Here is a 16,508-nt window from a genome sequence, read left to right on the forward strand (position 1 = left end):
TTTGGATGGTCTGTTCCTGGGTGGTGCCTGGGTAGTCTCAGTTTGTAGTCTTTCTTGGAATCAGAGTAAACTACTGAGACTCAGGCTTCTATTGAGCTTGTCATGACTGGGTGCTACACCAAGGTTGTCTTCTGGCCTCTAGGGGAGTGCACACACGTGTGCACCTGTAAGCACAAACCCGCACAAAGGCTGTGTGTGTGTGTGTGTGTGTGTGTGTGTGTGTGTGTGAAGCACCAGACCTGGTGGAACACATCTGTGATCTCCCTTAGGAGGCCGAGGAAGAAGGATCATTGCAGATTTGCAACCAGCATGGGCTACACAGGAAGACCCTGTCTCAATAAAAACAAATCATATATTAATGTGTTTATGTATGATGTGTGTGCACACACATGCGCGCGCGCACACACACATAACTCTGCAATCTGGCAAGGAGAGGACATTTAGTACCACCAAATTGACAAAATTAAACTGACCGAGGAACATTGGGACTGCCATCTACTTCAAAGTTTTATTTTATTTTATTTTATTTTATTTTATAAAAGTTAAACCAGGCAGAATTAAGCAATGTATTATTTAGAGCCACACAGCTATGTGGTAAGAATGCAGAAGAGAACGATAAAACAATCTTCTGGACCGTGTCGACCTTTGAGGGTGTAAGAGGGCGTGTGGAATGGTTTGGAATACCCACGATGCTTTAAAAATACTGAGAACAATCTGCTATTCCCTAAGTGGACAAGCTTTAACAAATAAAGGGTGCATAGTTCAGAATAATTATAGGAAGAACGAGGTGTGCTTAGAGCTCGGTTTGGTCTGACAGGCAACAGTGAGTTCAAGAAAGTTCTGTCTCCCACCCCAAGCAGGAGAGGGGACCCAGCACATTTCCAGTTTTATGTGTAATTTAGTCTATGTTCTGCCGCTAGCGTGTGTCCTATAGGACATCTTTCACAGGGATCACAAGAATCTAGCAGTAGCCACGGCTTCTGAACAGGAAGGGTGGGAAAAGGGCTGGGGTTTTTGTTGTTGTTGTTTTTGGGTTTTTTTTCCCCACTGTGTGCGGCTTGCATATTTTGAATTCGACCCCCTTGTGCACCAGTTACTTCCCAGAAGACTTTCGGGAGACCCGGAGATGAGACTGATGCTCCCTGGCTGATGAGGGCCTTTTCCAAGAGTCCTGTGGTGCTACCACTGTCTGGGACTGCACGGGTATGGGCTGCCTGTTCACACAGCACAGGAACTCAGGACTAGGCAGGAGACTGGACAAAAAGGAATCGGGGGCCACCGTTGTTAAAGGTGGACTACAGTCGAGTATGAGGACACACTGCCATCCCCATCCAGTGCAGGAATCAGGTCCTGGCTGGTGCTGGCTGTGGAAACTGGACGTCACTGCATTGTAGCCGGCTTGAAAGAGAACTAGGTCGGCCGAGCAGGGTCTGAACTTCACAACTTTCTGAGACGAAGACAGGGAGGACCAGGGAAAGAACCTTGGAGCTAGAGAATGACAGCCACCTCCAGCTGCGCTTTCCACTTCAACGTTGGGCCCAAGACCAAGCGAAAAACTACAACTCCCAGCAGCCACACACACACAGTGCGCAGGCGCAGAGCGGAGCGCTTTGGGGAAGAAACACACGCAGAGCAAAGACTGTCGGGAAGACGTGGCTCTAGGCCGCACGGAGCGAAATGGGACGCAGGTGCAGAGCAGAGGCTGCCGGGAGCGCGCGGCCGGAGTGGGGCGCAGGCGCAGAACAGAGGCTGCCGGGAGCGCGCGGCGGGGCGGAAGTGTCCGCCCGCCCCGTCCGGCCCTACACAGGTAGGCGGCAGCCCGCGGGCCCCGGAGCCAGGCTCTCAGTGGGTGAGTGACGGCGCGCCTGCGGCCGGGTGCCCTCCACCGCCGGGTTCTGGGGCCTGTCGCCGCCCGCACCCGTCCAGCCTGCTCCCGGCCACCTCAGGTTCCCTCCGCAGCTAGCCTGGGACCGGTGCCACAGACGGGAGAGCTCCCCTCTGATGAGTGTGTAGTGCTGTGCCCCCGAGGAGGAGTGGGAGACCTCTTCCTCTCCGGACTAGCACGCTTCAAGCCCCTAGCGACAGCCCCTTCTTCCCGCCCTGCCCCGCCTGGGCCTCCCCATTCTGACACTCGCTCGTATCTGTAACAGAGCCACGTATCCGCCCACCCCGTCCCCACCTGTAACTACCCACCTTCCTGCCCCCGTCCTGGCTCTCGTCTTCAATGAAGACTGCATCTTCCTCTGGACAGCACTATGCGCTGTTTCCTCTTACTACCCTCCCTGCCCCTTCTGCACACACCCCCTAGTTCTCGCCTGCACGTACAACCCGATTCTCAGCTGGGTTCTCGCAGCCTCCAAGACTGACAACCCCTGGACCATCCTTGTTGCTTGGTGTCCTAACCATCCTTCCTGCCGCGGGCACCCATGACACTCCTCCACCTGCAAGCATCCTTCCTGCAGTCTCTCAGGAGGACCCAGTAACCAGCTTCATTTCCCATTCCGGTCTCAGAACTATAGACTTGAAGCAGAGACCTGGGAACCTGGTCTCATGGTGTCAGTGGCATCTGGCTGGCCAGAACTGGCAAGCCCCTAAGACTTAACAAGGGGGCGTGCATGCAGAGCTGTGTTGGTAGCTCCTCCTCCCTGCCCCTCTGTGGAGCTTGACTGAGGACCATCTTTCTGGACTGGGCCCCACAGACCGTCCTTTTTGCTGCTCCCCAGATCTCAACGTGGCAGTCCTGCTGGGACCTGTGAGTCCACAGGCCCTCACTGCTGACCTCCACCTTCTGTGTGTCCCGAGGCCTGGTGGAAGGTACCTTGGAGGAGCCAGCCTAGTTCTTTCTGGATGAGACAAGGGATTTGTGTCACAGAGCGCCAGCTAAGTCTCCTTCCCTTTACAGTTGTGACCTTGCTTCCACAGCCTGCAGCTGCTCTACGGAGTACGTGAGAGCATTTTTACCCAGCTGCCCAACAGCACACCCCATCTGCTGTGCCCGCGGAGCAGAGGGCGTGGGAAGAAAGGTCTAGAGTATGCAGGCGGCAGGTGCCCCCTTTTCACCCTCTGCCTGAACGTGGCATGTGTGCCCGTGGAGCTCTCACAGACACGTGTGACCCTGTCATCTGAGTCTCCGACCGTCCTTCACAGCGGTGTGGCTGTTCTCAAGGTGGCTGTGCAGGTATGTGGTCCATCACGTTAGCAAGTGCTCTTGCAGGACGCGGGGCTGTCGTCTACACGCCTTCCTTTCTCTGCAGAGTGGAAGCCAGTGTGTGTGGAGAATTCCTGGCAAGCTTGTCTTAAATGCCAGCATCAAAGGAATTAGAGCCCTATATACTGATTTCACATAACTTATTTTCTTTTTTACCAACACAAGATAGTTGGCTAGGAAAAAAATACTTATTATTAATAAGTCTGCATGGAGCAGCGTTAGGGCTCCTCTTGGTGGACATTTCTCTCTTGAATCCCAGTTTCTCTCCAGTAGGCACAGCTATTGAGTGCTTCACCTGTGTCTGGTATGGGCAGGGACAGGAAATGAGGTAGAAGCTTAGGTCAGTGCCAGCACATCAAGAGTGAGCAACTGTGCGCAGTGAGGAACAGGTGAGCATGGCCCATCAGCGGATCCAGTCCCCGGAGCCTGCCCGGAGAGAAGCTCTGGAACAGTGCAGCTTGTGCCCCCAGGGTGAAAGCATGCATTCTGGAATTGAGTGCTGGGCTCAGTCGGTCTGGGACTGTCATAGCCCTGGTTTCAGGCACCCTGGCATCCAGTGTGTGGGGTGTCCCTTTGACCCAGACAGGGCACTGGGGATACAGATGAAGCGGATGGGACAGTGTTGTGATGCCACAGATGCAAACCAGGAAGGGTCCTAAAGCTTCTCTGCCCACCCTCGGAAAGGCCTGGTGTGAACTGTAGTGAGCCTCAAGTCAGCCACGTTGCCCCTGCGAATGCTACCTTGAGTATAAAAGGGAATCAAGGCGGAAATGCCTGACCTGAAACCGGGGAGGTTTTCTCAAGGGCAAATGTGACCTCAGGGCTCCTCAGACTGTAAGGGAGGCAGGAGAGCAAGAGGGAAAGGCTGCAAAAGCCACTGGTGGGTGTCAGTATTGCTGGCCCTAAATGGGGAGGAAGGAGCCACAGGCTGGAGTGAGGTAAGCCTTTGGGTGCTGGCAGAGACCAGGAAGTGGATCTTCCCCAGAAGTCTTGGAAAGGAAACCAGCCTTTGGGTGTAGCCCGGTGAGGCCAATCCAGACTGCTGCAGGCCTGGGAAGTAATGGTGTGTGATGTTTCTGCTACTATGCCCCCAGTAACTAGTTACAGCCCAGGAAAACAACACTCCTCTGAGAAGCTGCCCTAAAAACAAGCTGGAAAAAGTCCTACACCAATAGCACAGAAGTTGACTCAGGAGAGAATTCCCTCTGCCTTGTGTGCATGACGCTGTGGGGTGGGGTGCAGATGTCAAAGATCCCACACGTGACCTTTGAGGAGGAGCTGAGTGGCCTCCGTAGTCCCTGGAGCACAAATTTCCTTTCTTCCCGTCTCCCTGGACTGTCCACCTGCCCTACATCGGGCATGGAATTCTTAGGTACAATGCTAAGCTTGGCAAAGCCCAAAACCTGGAGCCAGCCTCCACGTCCAGGTGTCTAAGCGGTGGCTGTACACAGGTGTGTTTCCTAGGGACCTGCCATCAGAGACTGCTGGGAAGCTCTGGGTATCTGCCGCCTCCTTCCCCAGCAGTCTGCTGCTCAGGGGCTTTGTGCGGTACCGTGTGGTAAAGAAATGAGCTTCAGATTGAATAGACACATGAGGCCTGTCCCCTCTCTGGTGTGGAAGGAGTGGGACGCCCTTTCTGCAGGAGTGAGGAGAGAGGCAAGAAAATCACGCTAAGAATGGCCCTTCCTTGATCCTGGAGGGGAGGAGTCAGCTCTGGCAGCCGCCTTAAACCTGTTTGAGCTGCCACCTCTTACACACACTGGCCTCTTGTGGAGGAAGCAAGAGGGAGGAACGGGCCACCTTGGCTATAGTCCGCAGAGTGCTGTACAGAGCCAAGGTTGCCCATGGAGGTAGGTGCCCTCTGTGGCGTGGCTTTTCCTTTGATCATCTAGAAACGTCCTTTGGAGTGGACAGACAGATGCACGTGTCTAATGTGAGATATGGCCTTGTGTTTTATGTTGAAGTTAGCTCTTCAAGACTCACTGCATAAGAGGGGTGGGGAGGAAGGGGACCTTTGGATGCTAGGCACTTCTGATGGCTCTTTCTGGTCATGTCTGCTGGAGTAGGGTTGGCTCTGGCTCAGAGCCTGGGGAGACCACATCTGCAGGCCACGTTCCAGTGCCCCAGGCTGTCCTGAAGGAACTGTGACTTTACAGTGCTCAGGTCAGATGGACAAACTTTCTTGTCGCAACCATGTAGACTCCATAATGACCTCAGGGTTCCTGTGGGGGGTGGCAGGAGACAACCCCAAGCCTGTCCTTTCCTGGGACTGTGGTCTGTCTGGTCCCTTGCATCTACTGGCTCCTGTCTTGTGGCCTTGTCAGCATCTACAGCCACAGGACACAGTCAGTCTTGAGCACTAAGCAGCCATGGTCCAAGGACACCGGTGGAAAGGGAACTGACTTGAAACTGTCTTCCTAGAGAAGGAAAGGAAGACCAGCGGAAGGCCATCTAATGGGGATATTCACAGAGGCTTCTGGAAGGCAGGAGCTGTTTCTAGAAGCCTGATATTATGGAGAGCAGCACCCCCTCCCCTTTAATCAAAGGTATCTGAGCCCCATTGGTTTCCTGTCTCTCGCTCTCGGACAGTCCCTTCCCTTGAGGTATGGGTTCAGGTGGTCCTTGGGCCACCGTCCGGAGGGGTCTGGGTTCCTAGTGTACTATAGAGAATGACGTATACAGTAGTCTGAGGTGACCCGCATGTTACATACAGGTCTGGAGAGTCAGTGACCCAGAATTCTCGGTGTCATTGTCATTGCTACAGGGCAGAAATTAGGGTGTCTTGGAGCTCTTTCCAAAGGTTCTAGGGAGGAACTCATTCTTTGTCCTCCAGCTTCTCATGCATTTCTGGGTTTGGGGCCATATCAACACCCCAACCTCTGTCTCTGTGGTCATGTGACCTTCTCTCTACCCATTCCTCCCTGCCTTTTATACACACACACACACACACACACACACACACACACACACGAAAGCTCATCACAGAAGGCTGAGGCAGAAGAACTGTCTCGAGTTCAAGGCCAGACCCTGTCTCTACAAAGAGAAAAGAAATACCTATGATTGCATTTTTGTCCTGGACAGCTTTCTCATGAGGTCCTTAATCACTCCCTCAAAGTCTGAACTGGCGTGGAAGGCTCCTGGGTAGGGGATAGTGATGGTAGCAGCCTCCCGCGGGAGGGATGACTTGCTGGGCAAGAACACATGGCCAGAGAGGGTCATACAGTGACAGCATGGCTGTTAGGGCACTTTCTGGGGCTCCTGCATGGCCTGTGTTCTGCCAAGAAGCTGGTCTGCAGTCAGGGGAGGTGTCTAGGCTATAAAGACACCTGCTAGCCCCAGGGCCAGTAGAGAAGTCTCCCTGGCTATAGGAGGGACAGTGTAGCTCAGGAGTGCAGACCCGGGCCAGCGCAGCACGGTGGAAGAGAGCACATTGAGTGTGGTGCTCTTGAGATGCTGAGCAGGGCACTAGAGCGGCCAGGGAGACCTGCTCCTACATGGACTTGCATTCCTCTCTCTGTTCATGTCCCGGAGAAGACAGTCCAGGAGCACACATGAGTCAGCCAGGTGGACAGGATGTCTGCAGACCAAAGCAGGGGCCAAGGAACCCCTGTCAGCCCACTGGGGTAGCCCAAAGGGTCCCTTTCCCTGAACAGAGTTGTGGGGCTATGGGCTGTGTCCTGTCTCAGCTGCTCCAGGGGCCTCTTTGAGCAGGCGGGCTGGTGACTTGAGCAGTGAAGGTGTAGTGGCTCACAGGAATGCAGAGTGTTTTGAACACAGCCAAGTTTGCGGGTTGCAGAGACTGGGGATGATGACAGTTCATAGTGCGTAGCACTCTGTATAGTGATCATATCTGTTGGGCCTGTGGCTCACGCTGGGCAGCTGAGTGGCTTGTTTATCAAGTGGCCTTGATCTGGAGCAGTGCACTTTCAGAACGACTGAAGGGAACCTCACCATGGTGTTGATCTTTGACCCCTTCGGAAGATGTGTGCCAATTTTCTCTTGGCTGCAAGCTCTGAGCTAGGTGCCAGAGATGGAGCAGGAAGCCCTGACCCTATGGAGTTCTCAACAGAAAGAGAGCAGATGTGAGGAGCCTCCCAGGAACCCTGGGGGTGCGAGTGAATCAGCTATGCAGAACAGAGCAGGTCTCCTGGGCAAGGGGGTGGTGAGGTTTGCCCTGGAAATGAGGACCCTCATGCTTAGTGTTTAGGACCAAGAGGATGCCAGGGAGGACCAGGGAGCCCTCAGAGGTTGCATAGCAAGTAGGGCTGGCTACTGGGTGGCAAAGGGCTCTGAGGAGGAGAGTGGCTGCAGAGGACCAGGGAGACTGTTTGCATGGCGGGATGACTCGTGAGTCAGAGGCTTTTGATGGAAAATCGCCGCCATTGGGGAAGGCAGAGGAAGGTGCTGAGGCCACTTCTTGTCACTGTGGCAGTTTGAAGCATGACATCTACATAAAAGCTGCACCTTTTCTGTGGGTTTTATGAGAATTTTGACTTGGTGGTCGTGCTTGTGGGTTAATTGGCTTGAGGCTGGGGAACTCAGGCTTATATTTTGAAATAGTGTCTAAGGTGCAAGTGAGGATTGGAATGTGGCAGTATTTGTCACTTGGCAGAGCTCAGTACCACATCCGGGATAAGGATATACTACTGATACGCTGGGTCTAGCCGCCGAAGCCATGGCAGTAGGGAGTGTGTGAGGAGAGCCTGAGGGAGTCCCGAGGAGGCACTGCCAGCATGGGGTGGGGACACTTTGTTGGCACAGTGGCCCCAAAGGCCAGAGAGCCTTCTCCTGCCCTTGCTGAGCAGCCTACGGCATGGGGAGAGCACCTCTGCAGCCCCTGGACAGGAGAATCTTGTGGTTGGAGTACAGTGGCACCCACAAATGTCAGAGGAAGGACTGAAGGACTAAGAGCAGTGGCGGCCATACCTTCTGGGCAGAAGACACCTCTCCACCACAGTCAACACTGGTGTGGATGCTTTGTGGCACTGAACTGTTGTGGTCTGCTAGGAGCAGGCAGGGCAGGCAGCTGTGAGGAGGTAGAATTCCAGCTTCCTCCAGTGCTCTGGGCCTGTAGCTGTGCCATGGTATAGAGTCCAGCTTGGACCTGGAGCCAAAAGCATGCCCCAAGTTGTACGGTATTGAGTGCTGAGAGACAGCACCAAAAACAGTAGTAGAGCGTTTGTGCTGCCTACACATCTTTGTGTTGAACATTACAGAACCTGCCCGGAAGTAAAGGCTCAGTGACCCCAGTCTGATACAAGGGAGGCCCTGCCTGGGCAGTAGCCTAGGGAGCAGGGTGGTTAGAGAAGATTTCAAGAGACAAGTCAGGCTCATATCTGCACGTCTGTTAGAGCATCTGCCAGCTGCAGGCACTAGCCCTCGCCTTCCGTCCCTTCTGCTTTATTACTTTGGAAACACTTGTCATCCTGCTGAAGAACAGCTGACCTCCATGCTGGGGTCAGGGTTTGGCCAGTACACTACCGCCATGAAGTACTGTCTCTGCTGAATGAGGCTGACTCAGGACTGGAGAAGTGTCCTCCAGAGCTCACTGCTGCTCTCCTCTCCCTGATCTAGGTCCTGCCTAGTGCGCAGTCTGATGCCCATCCAGCCCTTTGACCACCGGGAATGGAATGAGCCTATGCACTCCCTCCGGATCACTGTAGGGGGCCTTCCTGTGCTGGCATCCATGACCAAGGCCACAGACCCTCGCTTCCGCCCCCGCTGGAGGGTGATCCTGACTTCCTTTGTGGGTGCTGCCCTCCTCTGGCTGCTGTACTCCCATCATCAGGCCCCAGTACCGGGCAGATCCTCCGCCCACAATGCACACAGCCGGAGGTTCAGCCCGGATCATGTGTCTCGCTACAATGACACATACCCCCTGTCCCCGCCACAGAGGACTCCAGGTGGGACTCGCTACCGGATCGCAGTCATTGCTGACTTGGACACAGGGTCCAGGGCCCAGGAGGAGAACACTTGGTTTAGTTACCTTAAGAAAGGCCACCTGACCCTGTCAGACAGTGGGGACAAGGTGACTGTGGAGTGGGATAAAGACCATGGAGTCCTGGAGTCCCACCTGGCAGAAAAGGGGCGGGGCATGGAGCTCTCTGACCTGATTGTCTTCAATGGGAAACTGTACTCTGTGGACGACCGTACAGGGGTCATCTACCAGATCGAAGGCACCAAAGCAGTGCCCTGGGTGATCCTTTCTGATGGTGACGGAACCGTGGAGAAGGGTAAGTAGAGCCAAGGCTATGTCCATTGCCCCCCTTGCTGCTTCTGGGACCCGGGTCCTCATCGTGTGCTCCTAAGACAAAGTGTGTCATAGACAGTATCACTCTCGGCAGGTGCTCACCTTCAAACTGGATACTCAGTGGTTCACCGTGATCTCAGGCTCTAATCAATTTATTGGGGCCACAGGTCGGTGCTGCTACCCAGGCTGCTGTGAGCCCAGTCCAAGGGTCTCTGTGTGGAGCAGCAGTGACACCTGAGCCCCATGTGTAGCAGAGAGGAGCTGCTGCCCCTCAGGGTAGGGGACAGCAGATCTGCTATGTCCCCACAGCAGACTCCTCAGGTGGAAGGAGAGCTGCCTTCGTTGGCCCTCTCACTGCCTGCCAGGCCTGGCCTGGGTGAGGAAATCACTAGTGTTTGTCCAAGGCTGGGCTCTCGGGAGAGGCTGTCTCCACCTGGGTTGGGTACAGTGATGGTGTTGCTCACCCATTTCCTGCCTGTAACCTTCGGGGTATGGGGTGGCTTTCCCCTGAGTGGGAAGAATGCTGGATAATGGGGTACTGGGGGCTGATCTGTGGTTGTTCATCCAGAAGGGCCCAAGTCTGGCAAATGGAGCAGCTTCTCATGGAGGCAGCTCAGAAGACTCATGCGGTCACTAGGGCTACAGGAATCATGCCAGTCCCTCCAGAGTCACTCCGGGGGGTATCAGGGGCCTCCGTCCTTCTACAGTCGGGAGGCAGGTGCAGCTTTGGCCTCCCAGGGGCTAGGGAGCGTGTAGAAGATAGAGAGCTAGCCTGTGGGAACGTCAGGAAGGAGAGTTCTGGAGTAAATGCTCTGAGGTGAAGGCGAGGATGGTGAGGGTTGCTGCCTAAAGACCTAAAGATCCTAAAGACCCTGTTCTTCTACTTCCTTCCCCGGCTGTGGGAAGAACAGACCCACACAGTGGTGGCAGGTGAGAGGCCGGCAATGGGTGGTCCTCAGTGGCAGGTGACTGGCTCCACAGAGCACTTGGAAGCTCGGATTGCTGCAGCACAGGAGGTCTGGGATGGTCTAATGCAGGTCTTGAGCTGTCGCCCAGGAGACAGGCTCCTTGGAAGAAAGGGGGTAAGAAAGAAGAGGATGTGGACTCGGGGACCCACTCTGGCTCTGCCAGGCTCCCTTCAGGGCCTCTTATCCCAGCCTGCAGTGAACCTCAAGGAAGGTAACTTGTGACATCCAAGAGGCTTGGCACCACTCTGGATGCAGTTGACACTAGCACAGGCAAGAGCCAGGCTGGGCGTGGGACATGGGGCCCAGGGTCTCAGGCTCGCCCCTCTTGTTGCTCCAGGATTCAAAGCTGAGTGGCTTGCTGTGAAGGACGAGCACCTGTATGTGGGTGGCCTGGGCAAGGAGTGGACCACCACCACAGGGGAGGTGATGAACGAGAACCCCGAGTGGGTGAAGGTGGTAGGCCACAGGGGCAGCGTGGACCACGAGAACTGGGTGTCCAGCTACAATGCTTTGAGAGCTGCCGCTGGGATCCAGCCGCCAGGTAAGGCATCTTCCTAAGAGGTCCCAAGTATAAAAGACTTCACAGCCGGCTCAGGTGTGTTGGGGACAGTCATTCGCTGTGTCCAAAGGTCGCTTCTCGTGGGGGTAGATTCTGAGACAGAGAAGCCATTTCTGTTTCTGTTCCTTACTAGTTCAACAGATGGCCTCTGCCCACTAAAGTCCCCTCACCTACATAAAGTGTTCTTCATTTGGGGGTCACGGCCCTCATAAGCAGAGGAGGAGATGGGTAGGGACTGAGGTGCCTTCCCCTGGGCTCTGAGTGTGACCTTTGTCTGAAGGAGGCTGAGTCGGGTGTGGGACAAAGTGCAGGGAGCCAAGACCCAGAGAACTCTTCCGTAGGTGCTTCACCTCAGCTTCATGGCTGCTGCTCTGCTTGCTGGGTTTCCCCTTTTGACTCTCTGACCTGTGTGCCCTGTGATCAGCACCAAGGGAAAAAAAAGAACTGGTGAAGGCTGCAGCCCCTATGGGGACCTGAGGGCAGCTAGTGGGGACATGAAGCCCTGCCCACTCAGCGTTAGGCTCTGGCCGTGCTGTGTCTGCACATGGCCCAGATCAGCTGTAGGCTGTCCTCCAAAGGTCTGGGGATTATTGCAAAGGGTGGAGTGAGACCATCAAATGTCGTCTCTGGGATGGCAAGACTGTGATGTATGGTGACTGTGGGTCTGTGCTGTGACCCCAGGCTACCTCATCCACGAATCCGCCTGCTGGAGTGACACGCTGCAGCGCTGGTTCTTCCTGCCACGCCGGGCCAGCCACGAACGCTACAATGAGAGGGCCGATGAGCGCAAGGGCAGCAACCTCCTGCTGAGCGCAGCCCCAGACTTCAAGGACATCTCCGTGAGGCGTGTGGGGGAGCTGGTCCCCACACATGGCTTCTCATCTTTCAAATTCATCCCTAACACTGACGACCAGATCATCGTGGCTCTCAAGTCAGAAGAGGACAGTGGCAGGATTGCCACCTACATCATGGCCTTCACACTAGATGGCCGCTTCCTGCTTCCAGAGACTAAGATCGGCAGTGTCAAGTATGAAGGGATAGAGTTCATCTAGATGAGTAAGTTCCCATGCCTGGCAAGGTGTGGGCAAATCGCCTGAGGCACCGCCAGGACTCAATTGCATAAAAACCAGAGGAACACACTTTGACTTGTTTGTTGTTTTCTTTTTTAACTGAGCTGTATGCCTGGATAGAGGTTTCCAGAATAGGAAACTGAGTCCCAGGCCATGTGACACAGCTTCACGTTCTGAAGCTGGGAGCGAGGGCAGGCAGGAGTCCTGTACAGGAAAGGCCTGGTCTCTGCCTACCCATGCCTCACTCTGCACTGCCACCTTGTGGTGGGATTGGTCACTGCTGCAGGTGCCTTTTGAGCACTGGCCTTCAAAATCCAGCCACGCCTCTCCTTTCCTCCATCTCTTGCCTAGGTCTCTTGCCTTTCCGAGTTCTCTGGCCAGTAAGTATCTGAGGCAACAGGTGTGCTGAGTCTCAGCCTCACCCTGGGAGCACAAGGCAGTTTGAGGGTGGGACTGCCAGATAGGCACTCCAAGGCACCCCTCTTCCTCCTGTGTGCAGACCCTTGGAAAGTGTTTACACGGCAGGGCAAGGGCCCCACCCCTTGGGACACACCTGCCCACACTGCCGAAACCGTTCTAGCGCAGGATTGCTGCTTCCCATGGCCCTTGGGAGGATCTGGGGCTGTGCAGGCCTTTGAATTATTAACTTATTTTTATTAAGGTAATTTCCTTTTCTACAGAACAGTCACCAAGTCTTATCACACAGTGAAGGTGGAGTTCCCACGTCTACTCCCTGCAGCAACAGAATCATCAACATAGCCGCAATGGCGAAATTATCTTTTACAGAAAGGGTCTCTGGATCCTTGGCCTCTGCCTTCTAGCAACTTCAGAAGCTGCCATGTTTTCCCTTCCCAGCAGTGGCTGAGGGAGGGCTCTAGAGACCTGTCCCTGTTGTCCCCTGCATTTTTTGCTGGCTCCCAGTGAGCATTTAGCAGCCTTCTCCTGTTTTCTGTCACTTTCTGTTCATGCTCGAGAGCAAAGGCTGCAGAGTCAGGGTCAGAGGTTGCCCTGTAGGTAGCAGCCACCTTAGTCATCCTGCAACGCCCTTAGGCTAGGACACAGGTACTGCCGCGGGCACAGGTCTCTGGTAGCCCTCATAAGCCCCTTCCTCTGGGAAGCGAGGCAGACCACTGCCACTGGGGCTCTCACTACCCACATGGCAGCCTGTTGACTGGTGACGGTGACATCTTTGTGTACTGTCTGTGTGTTGCTGAGAGCTAAGCCATACCTCTTCGATGTGTGTCAACTGTGTTCGAGTGTGCTTCTAAACTGAAAGGGAGCCGGGCGGTGGTGGTGCACGCCTTTAATCCCAGCACTCGGGAGGCAGAGGCAGGCGGATCTCTGTGAGTTCGAGATCAGCCTGGTCTACAAGAGCTAGTTCCAGGACAGGCTCCAAAGCCACAGAGAAACCCTGTCTCGAAAAACAAAATAAATAAATAAATAAATAAATAAATAAATAAATATAAAATAAACTGAAAGGGAGAAAGTGGACCCTGTGGAGTGACACAGCACAGCCTTCACCTTCCTTTCCCTGACAGAAGCAGAGTGATTGTGTCCTTCCCTCCCTCCATTTGTTTTGTAAACAATAAAGTGTCAGGGGACTGTGCTTCTCTTGTCTTCTGTGTTGGCTGTTGCCAAGGGCTCTGTCCCAATGTGTCTAAACAAGTGGGGTTGCAAGCTTTGGGGTCATGATAAGCTCCTCACAACTCCAGGCGTGGATCTCGGATCTCACGGCAAGAGCAGTGTGTAAGGCTGTCTCCAGCACTTCAGACTCTGTCCCACCCCACCTCTCCCTGTTAAACCCCGGTGTCTGTACTATGTGCTGTACAGTACTACGCCTGTAGCTCCTGACCATCCTGTAGTGTGCAAGCTAGGGAACCCAGCTGAGAGACTTTAAAAAAAATCACATGCACAGAGAGAGAGACTTGAAACATGGGTCACTCTTGATACAAGAATGCCAAGTTTATTGTGCTCAGGGGAAGCTTATAAAGGGCTCTGGCCACGCCCCAGCTCTCGGAATCTTTCAGCTGCAGACCCACCAGCCTGCCATCAGGGTCCTGTGCTCAGAGCAGCTGCAAGCATAGGAAAAACAAGCTGCTCACAGGGGACTTCAGGGTCCAGGGGTCCACAGCCCCCAATAGCTTCCAACATCTCCCCACTCTGTCTGTTACTGAAGTCAGGACAGATCCTGAAGTGCTGGAGACTGGACCACAGCAGTCACAAGCCAGACTTGGTGTCCCAACCTCCACAGAGAATAGCAGAGAAGGGTTTACTCAGTGTGGTCACCTTGGGCAGAGAGACAAGGAAAAGACCCAGTGTGGGCCAGTAAAGCAGCTCAGCGTGGACAGTGCCTGCCATACAAACCTGACAGATTGCCCCTTGGAACTAATTGCCAATACCTGTTCTCTAATGTTCATATGCCTCCCTTTGGCACCTGGGCTCACACACACAGAGAGAGAGAAAGAGACAGACAGACAGTGGCTCTTCAAGTCCATCTTCGGGTTCCTGGCATACAGTTATGTTTAAATAGAGGGCAAGAGTTACGCCTGGTCATGGTGTGGTCCTGCCCATCACTGACCCATCATTGTGTCTGGCCCTGGCTCCTGGACTGTCCGGTCAGACCATGTGGACGCCTTCCAGGAGACAAGGGTCTCCTCTGGCTGGCACCAGGCCTCAGCTTTTCCTTCCTCAGGTGAGGCCCCTGGGAAAATTACAGTTTCTTGCAATCCACTACCTCAGTTTTCTGGTTGGCAGAGGGAGGGATGTGGCTATCTGTCTTTGCCCTCCCTGTCGTCCAGCTTCTATGCAGGTCATCCTGGAACCACTGCCCTGGGCTGCAGGGACCAGCGTGCACACAAATGATGTTCACATGCCGGTCATTTGAGTGAGGGCACCAGGCCTGGAGAGTTTGCTGACAGATGACCGCAGAGCTTGTGGAGACATGTCCCTCCGAGGATGCACACAAGTCCCCAGGCTGAGGCCAAGAGCACACCAAAGGAGTGAGGAAGTTACCAGTGTACCACCCCTTTTCACGAGAGATTCCCCTAAACAAAGACTGTTTGGTCATACTTCACCCTGTTACCTTAAGAGACCATTTTCCATTTAGTGTTAAAAAGCAAAGAAAATCATGGGTTTATTCTGTGGCCAGAGAATGGAGAAGTAGGGCCTGGCTTCCAAGGCTGGGCGTGGGAGGCCACAAATGCAAAGCAAAAGAAACGAGAAGCCAGGAGGCCCCGTGTCTTCCGGGAATTGGGCATTTCTTTTGGAGGCTTCTCTTCTGCCAGGGTCTCCGTGATTGACAGCTGTCTTGGCGCTGAGGCTCTTGTCTCTTACTGTGCAGACAGTATTGGGAGGGAACTTGGGATCTGCTAGAATTCACTCACTGTGCCCCAATCTCTTCAGGGCATTATCCCGAAGAGGCCATTGTAACCTCCAGGCCCCTGTTAAAGATGATCACAGTTTGGGGGCGGGGGGGGGACCCTGGGCTGTAAAACTCAACATCTGTACTACTCGCTATATGGTACTACGCCTGTGGCTGCTACAGGTCAGCACGCGGCCGGGAACTATGCTGAAGACTTAAAAACGCACGCACAGACAGAGGAACATGGGTCATCCTTGATACAAGAATGCCAAGCTTATTGTGTTCAAAGGAAGCTTACATAGGGCTCTGGCCACGCCCCAGCTCTCTGTGTGCTGCTCAGAGCAGAGGAAAACAAGTTGTTCACAGGGAACTCAGGGTCCAGGGGTCCCCACACTGGGCAGCTGAACTGGAAGCAGGGCCACTTGTCCCCTCAGCTTGTTCTTCCCTACATTTACTCTGGGACTCCGGATGCATCATGGAGTTGCTGGGGGGAGCTCAAGTTCCTGGAGCCTGGCCTCCTGGAAATCCCCGTGTTGCAATGTCTGGACCTATGCAAGACCCATCCTTTGACTTTGGAGTGACCACAGAGCAGCTGGGCCTGCTGCAGACCACACATCTTGTGATGACCCTACCCCTGTGACCTAGCATCCTTCCCTCCATGGGAAGCATAGGGCTCTGGGCCCCCGCTGTCTGATGGGGCTGACCAGGAATGGAGGCATCAGACAGGCCAGCACCCCTTCCTCCTTTTCACAGTCTGATCCAAGGTGACAGAAGCCACGAGTTAGCCCCCAGTTCATCAAGCTTGGACATCTCTGTAAGGTCAGGCCTGTCTCTGCTTATAGCTCTCTGCATGGTTTTCCCAGGACTACTCCATAGACCCTGGAAACAGCATCTCAGCCAGTCATTGAGTTCTGACCTCTGGGCTCTGGGGCTCAAAACTTTGGGGTAAATCCAAAGTGCTTTCCAGAATTTCCTGGGGTTTCCAAAACACCAGTGCCTCTCTCCCACAGACTGATGTGAACATCAGTGTCTGTCACAGGTAATTCTGGCCGGCCCCTGTTGGTGTTCTATACCCAGCCGCACGGGGCCCTC

The 16,508-nt window shown here is 54.3% G+C and overlaps 1 protein-coding gene across 6 annotated transcripts; it reads left to right on the top strand.

Annotated features, from left to right (window-relative positions):
- The first annotated feature begins 1,713 nt into the window (after positions 1 to 1,713).
- On the top strand, positions 1,714 to 13,660 carry Cant1 (calcium activated nucleotidase 1). 6 transcript variants are annotated; one of them, XM_041635943.1, is made up of 5 exons: positions 1,714 to 1,807; positions 2,923 to 3,178; positions 8,783 to 9,441; positions 10,764 to 10,967; positions 11,667 to 12,124. In XM_041635943.1, exons 3-5 carry the CDS (start codon positions 8,805 to 8,807, stop codon positions 12,035 to 12,037), a joined length of 1,212 nt encoding a protein of 403 aa, XP_041491877.1. In that variant the 5' UTR covers positions 1,714 to 1,807; positions 2,923 to 3,178; positions 8,783 to 8,804; the 3' UTR covers positions 12,038 to 12,124. The 6 variants fall into 6 exon arrangements, with proteins under 6 accessions (XP_041491877.1, XP_041491876.1, XP_041491880.1 ...); XM_041635942.1 differs by having other exon boundaries at positions 1,762 to 1,849; XM_041635946.1 differs by lacking the exon at positions 1,714 to 1,807 and adding an exon at positions 12,736 to 13,660 and having other exon boundaries at positions 2,176 to 3,178; positions 11,667 to 12,041.
- Positions 13,661 to 16,508: the final 2,848 nt, after the last annotated feature.

The sequence above is a fragment of the Microtus oregoni genome, unplaced genomic scaffold, assembly GCF_018167655.1.
Source record: "Microtus oregoni isolate MIOR12 unplaced genomic scaffold, Mior012 000048F_ref0000485, whole genome shotgun sequence".
Classification (NCBI taxonomy): domain Eukaryota; kingdom Metazoa; phylum Chordata; class Mammalia; order Rodentia; family Cricetidae; genus Microtus; species Microtus oregoni.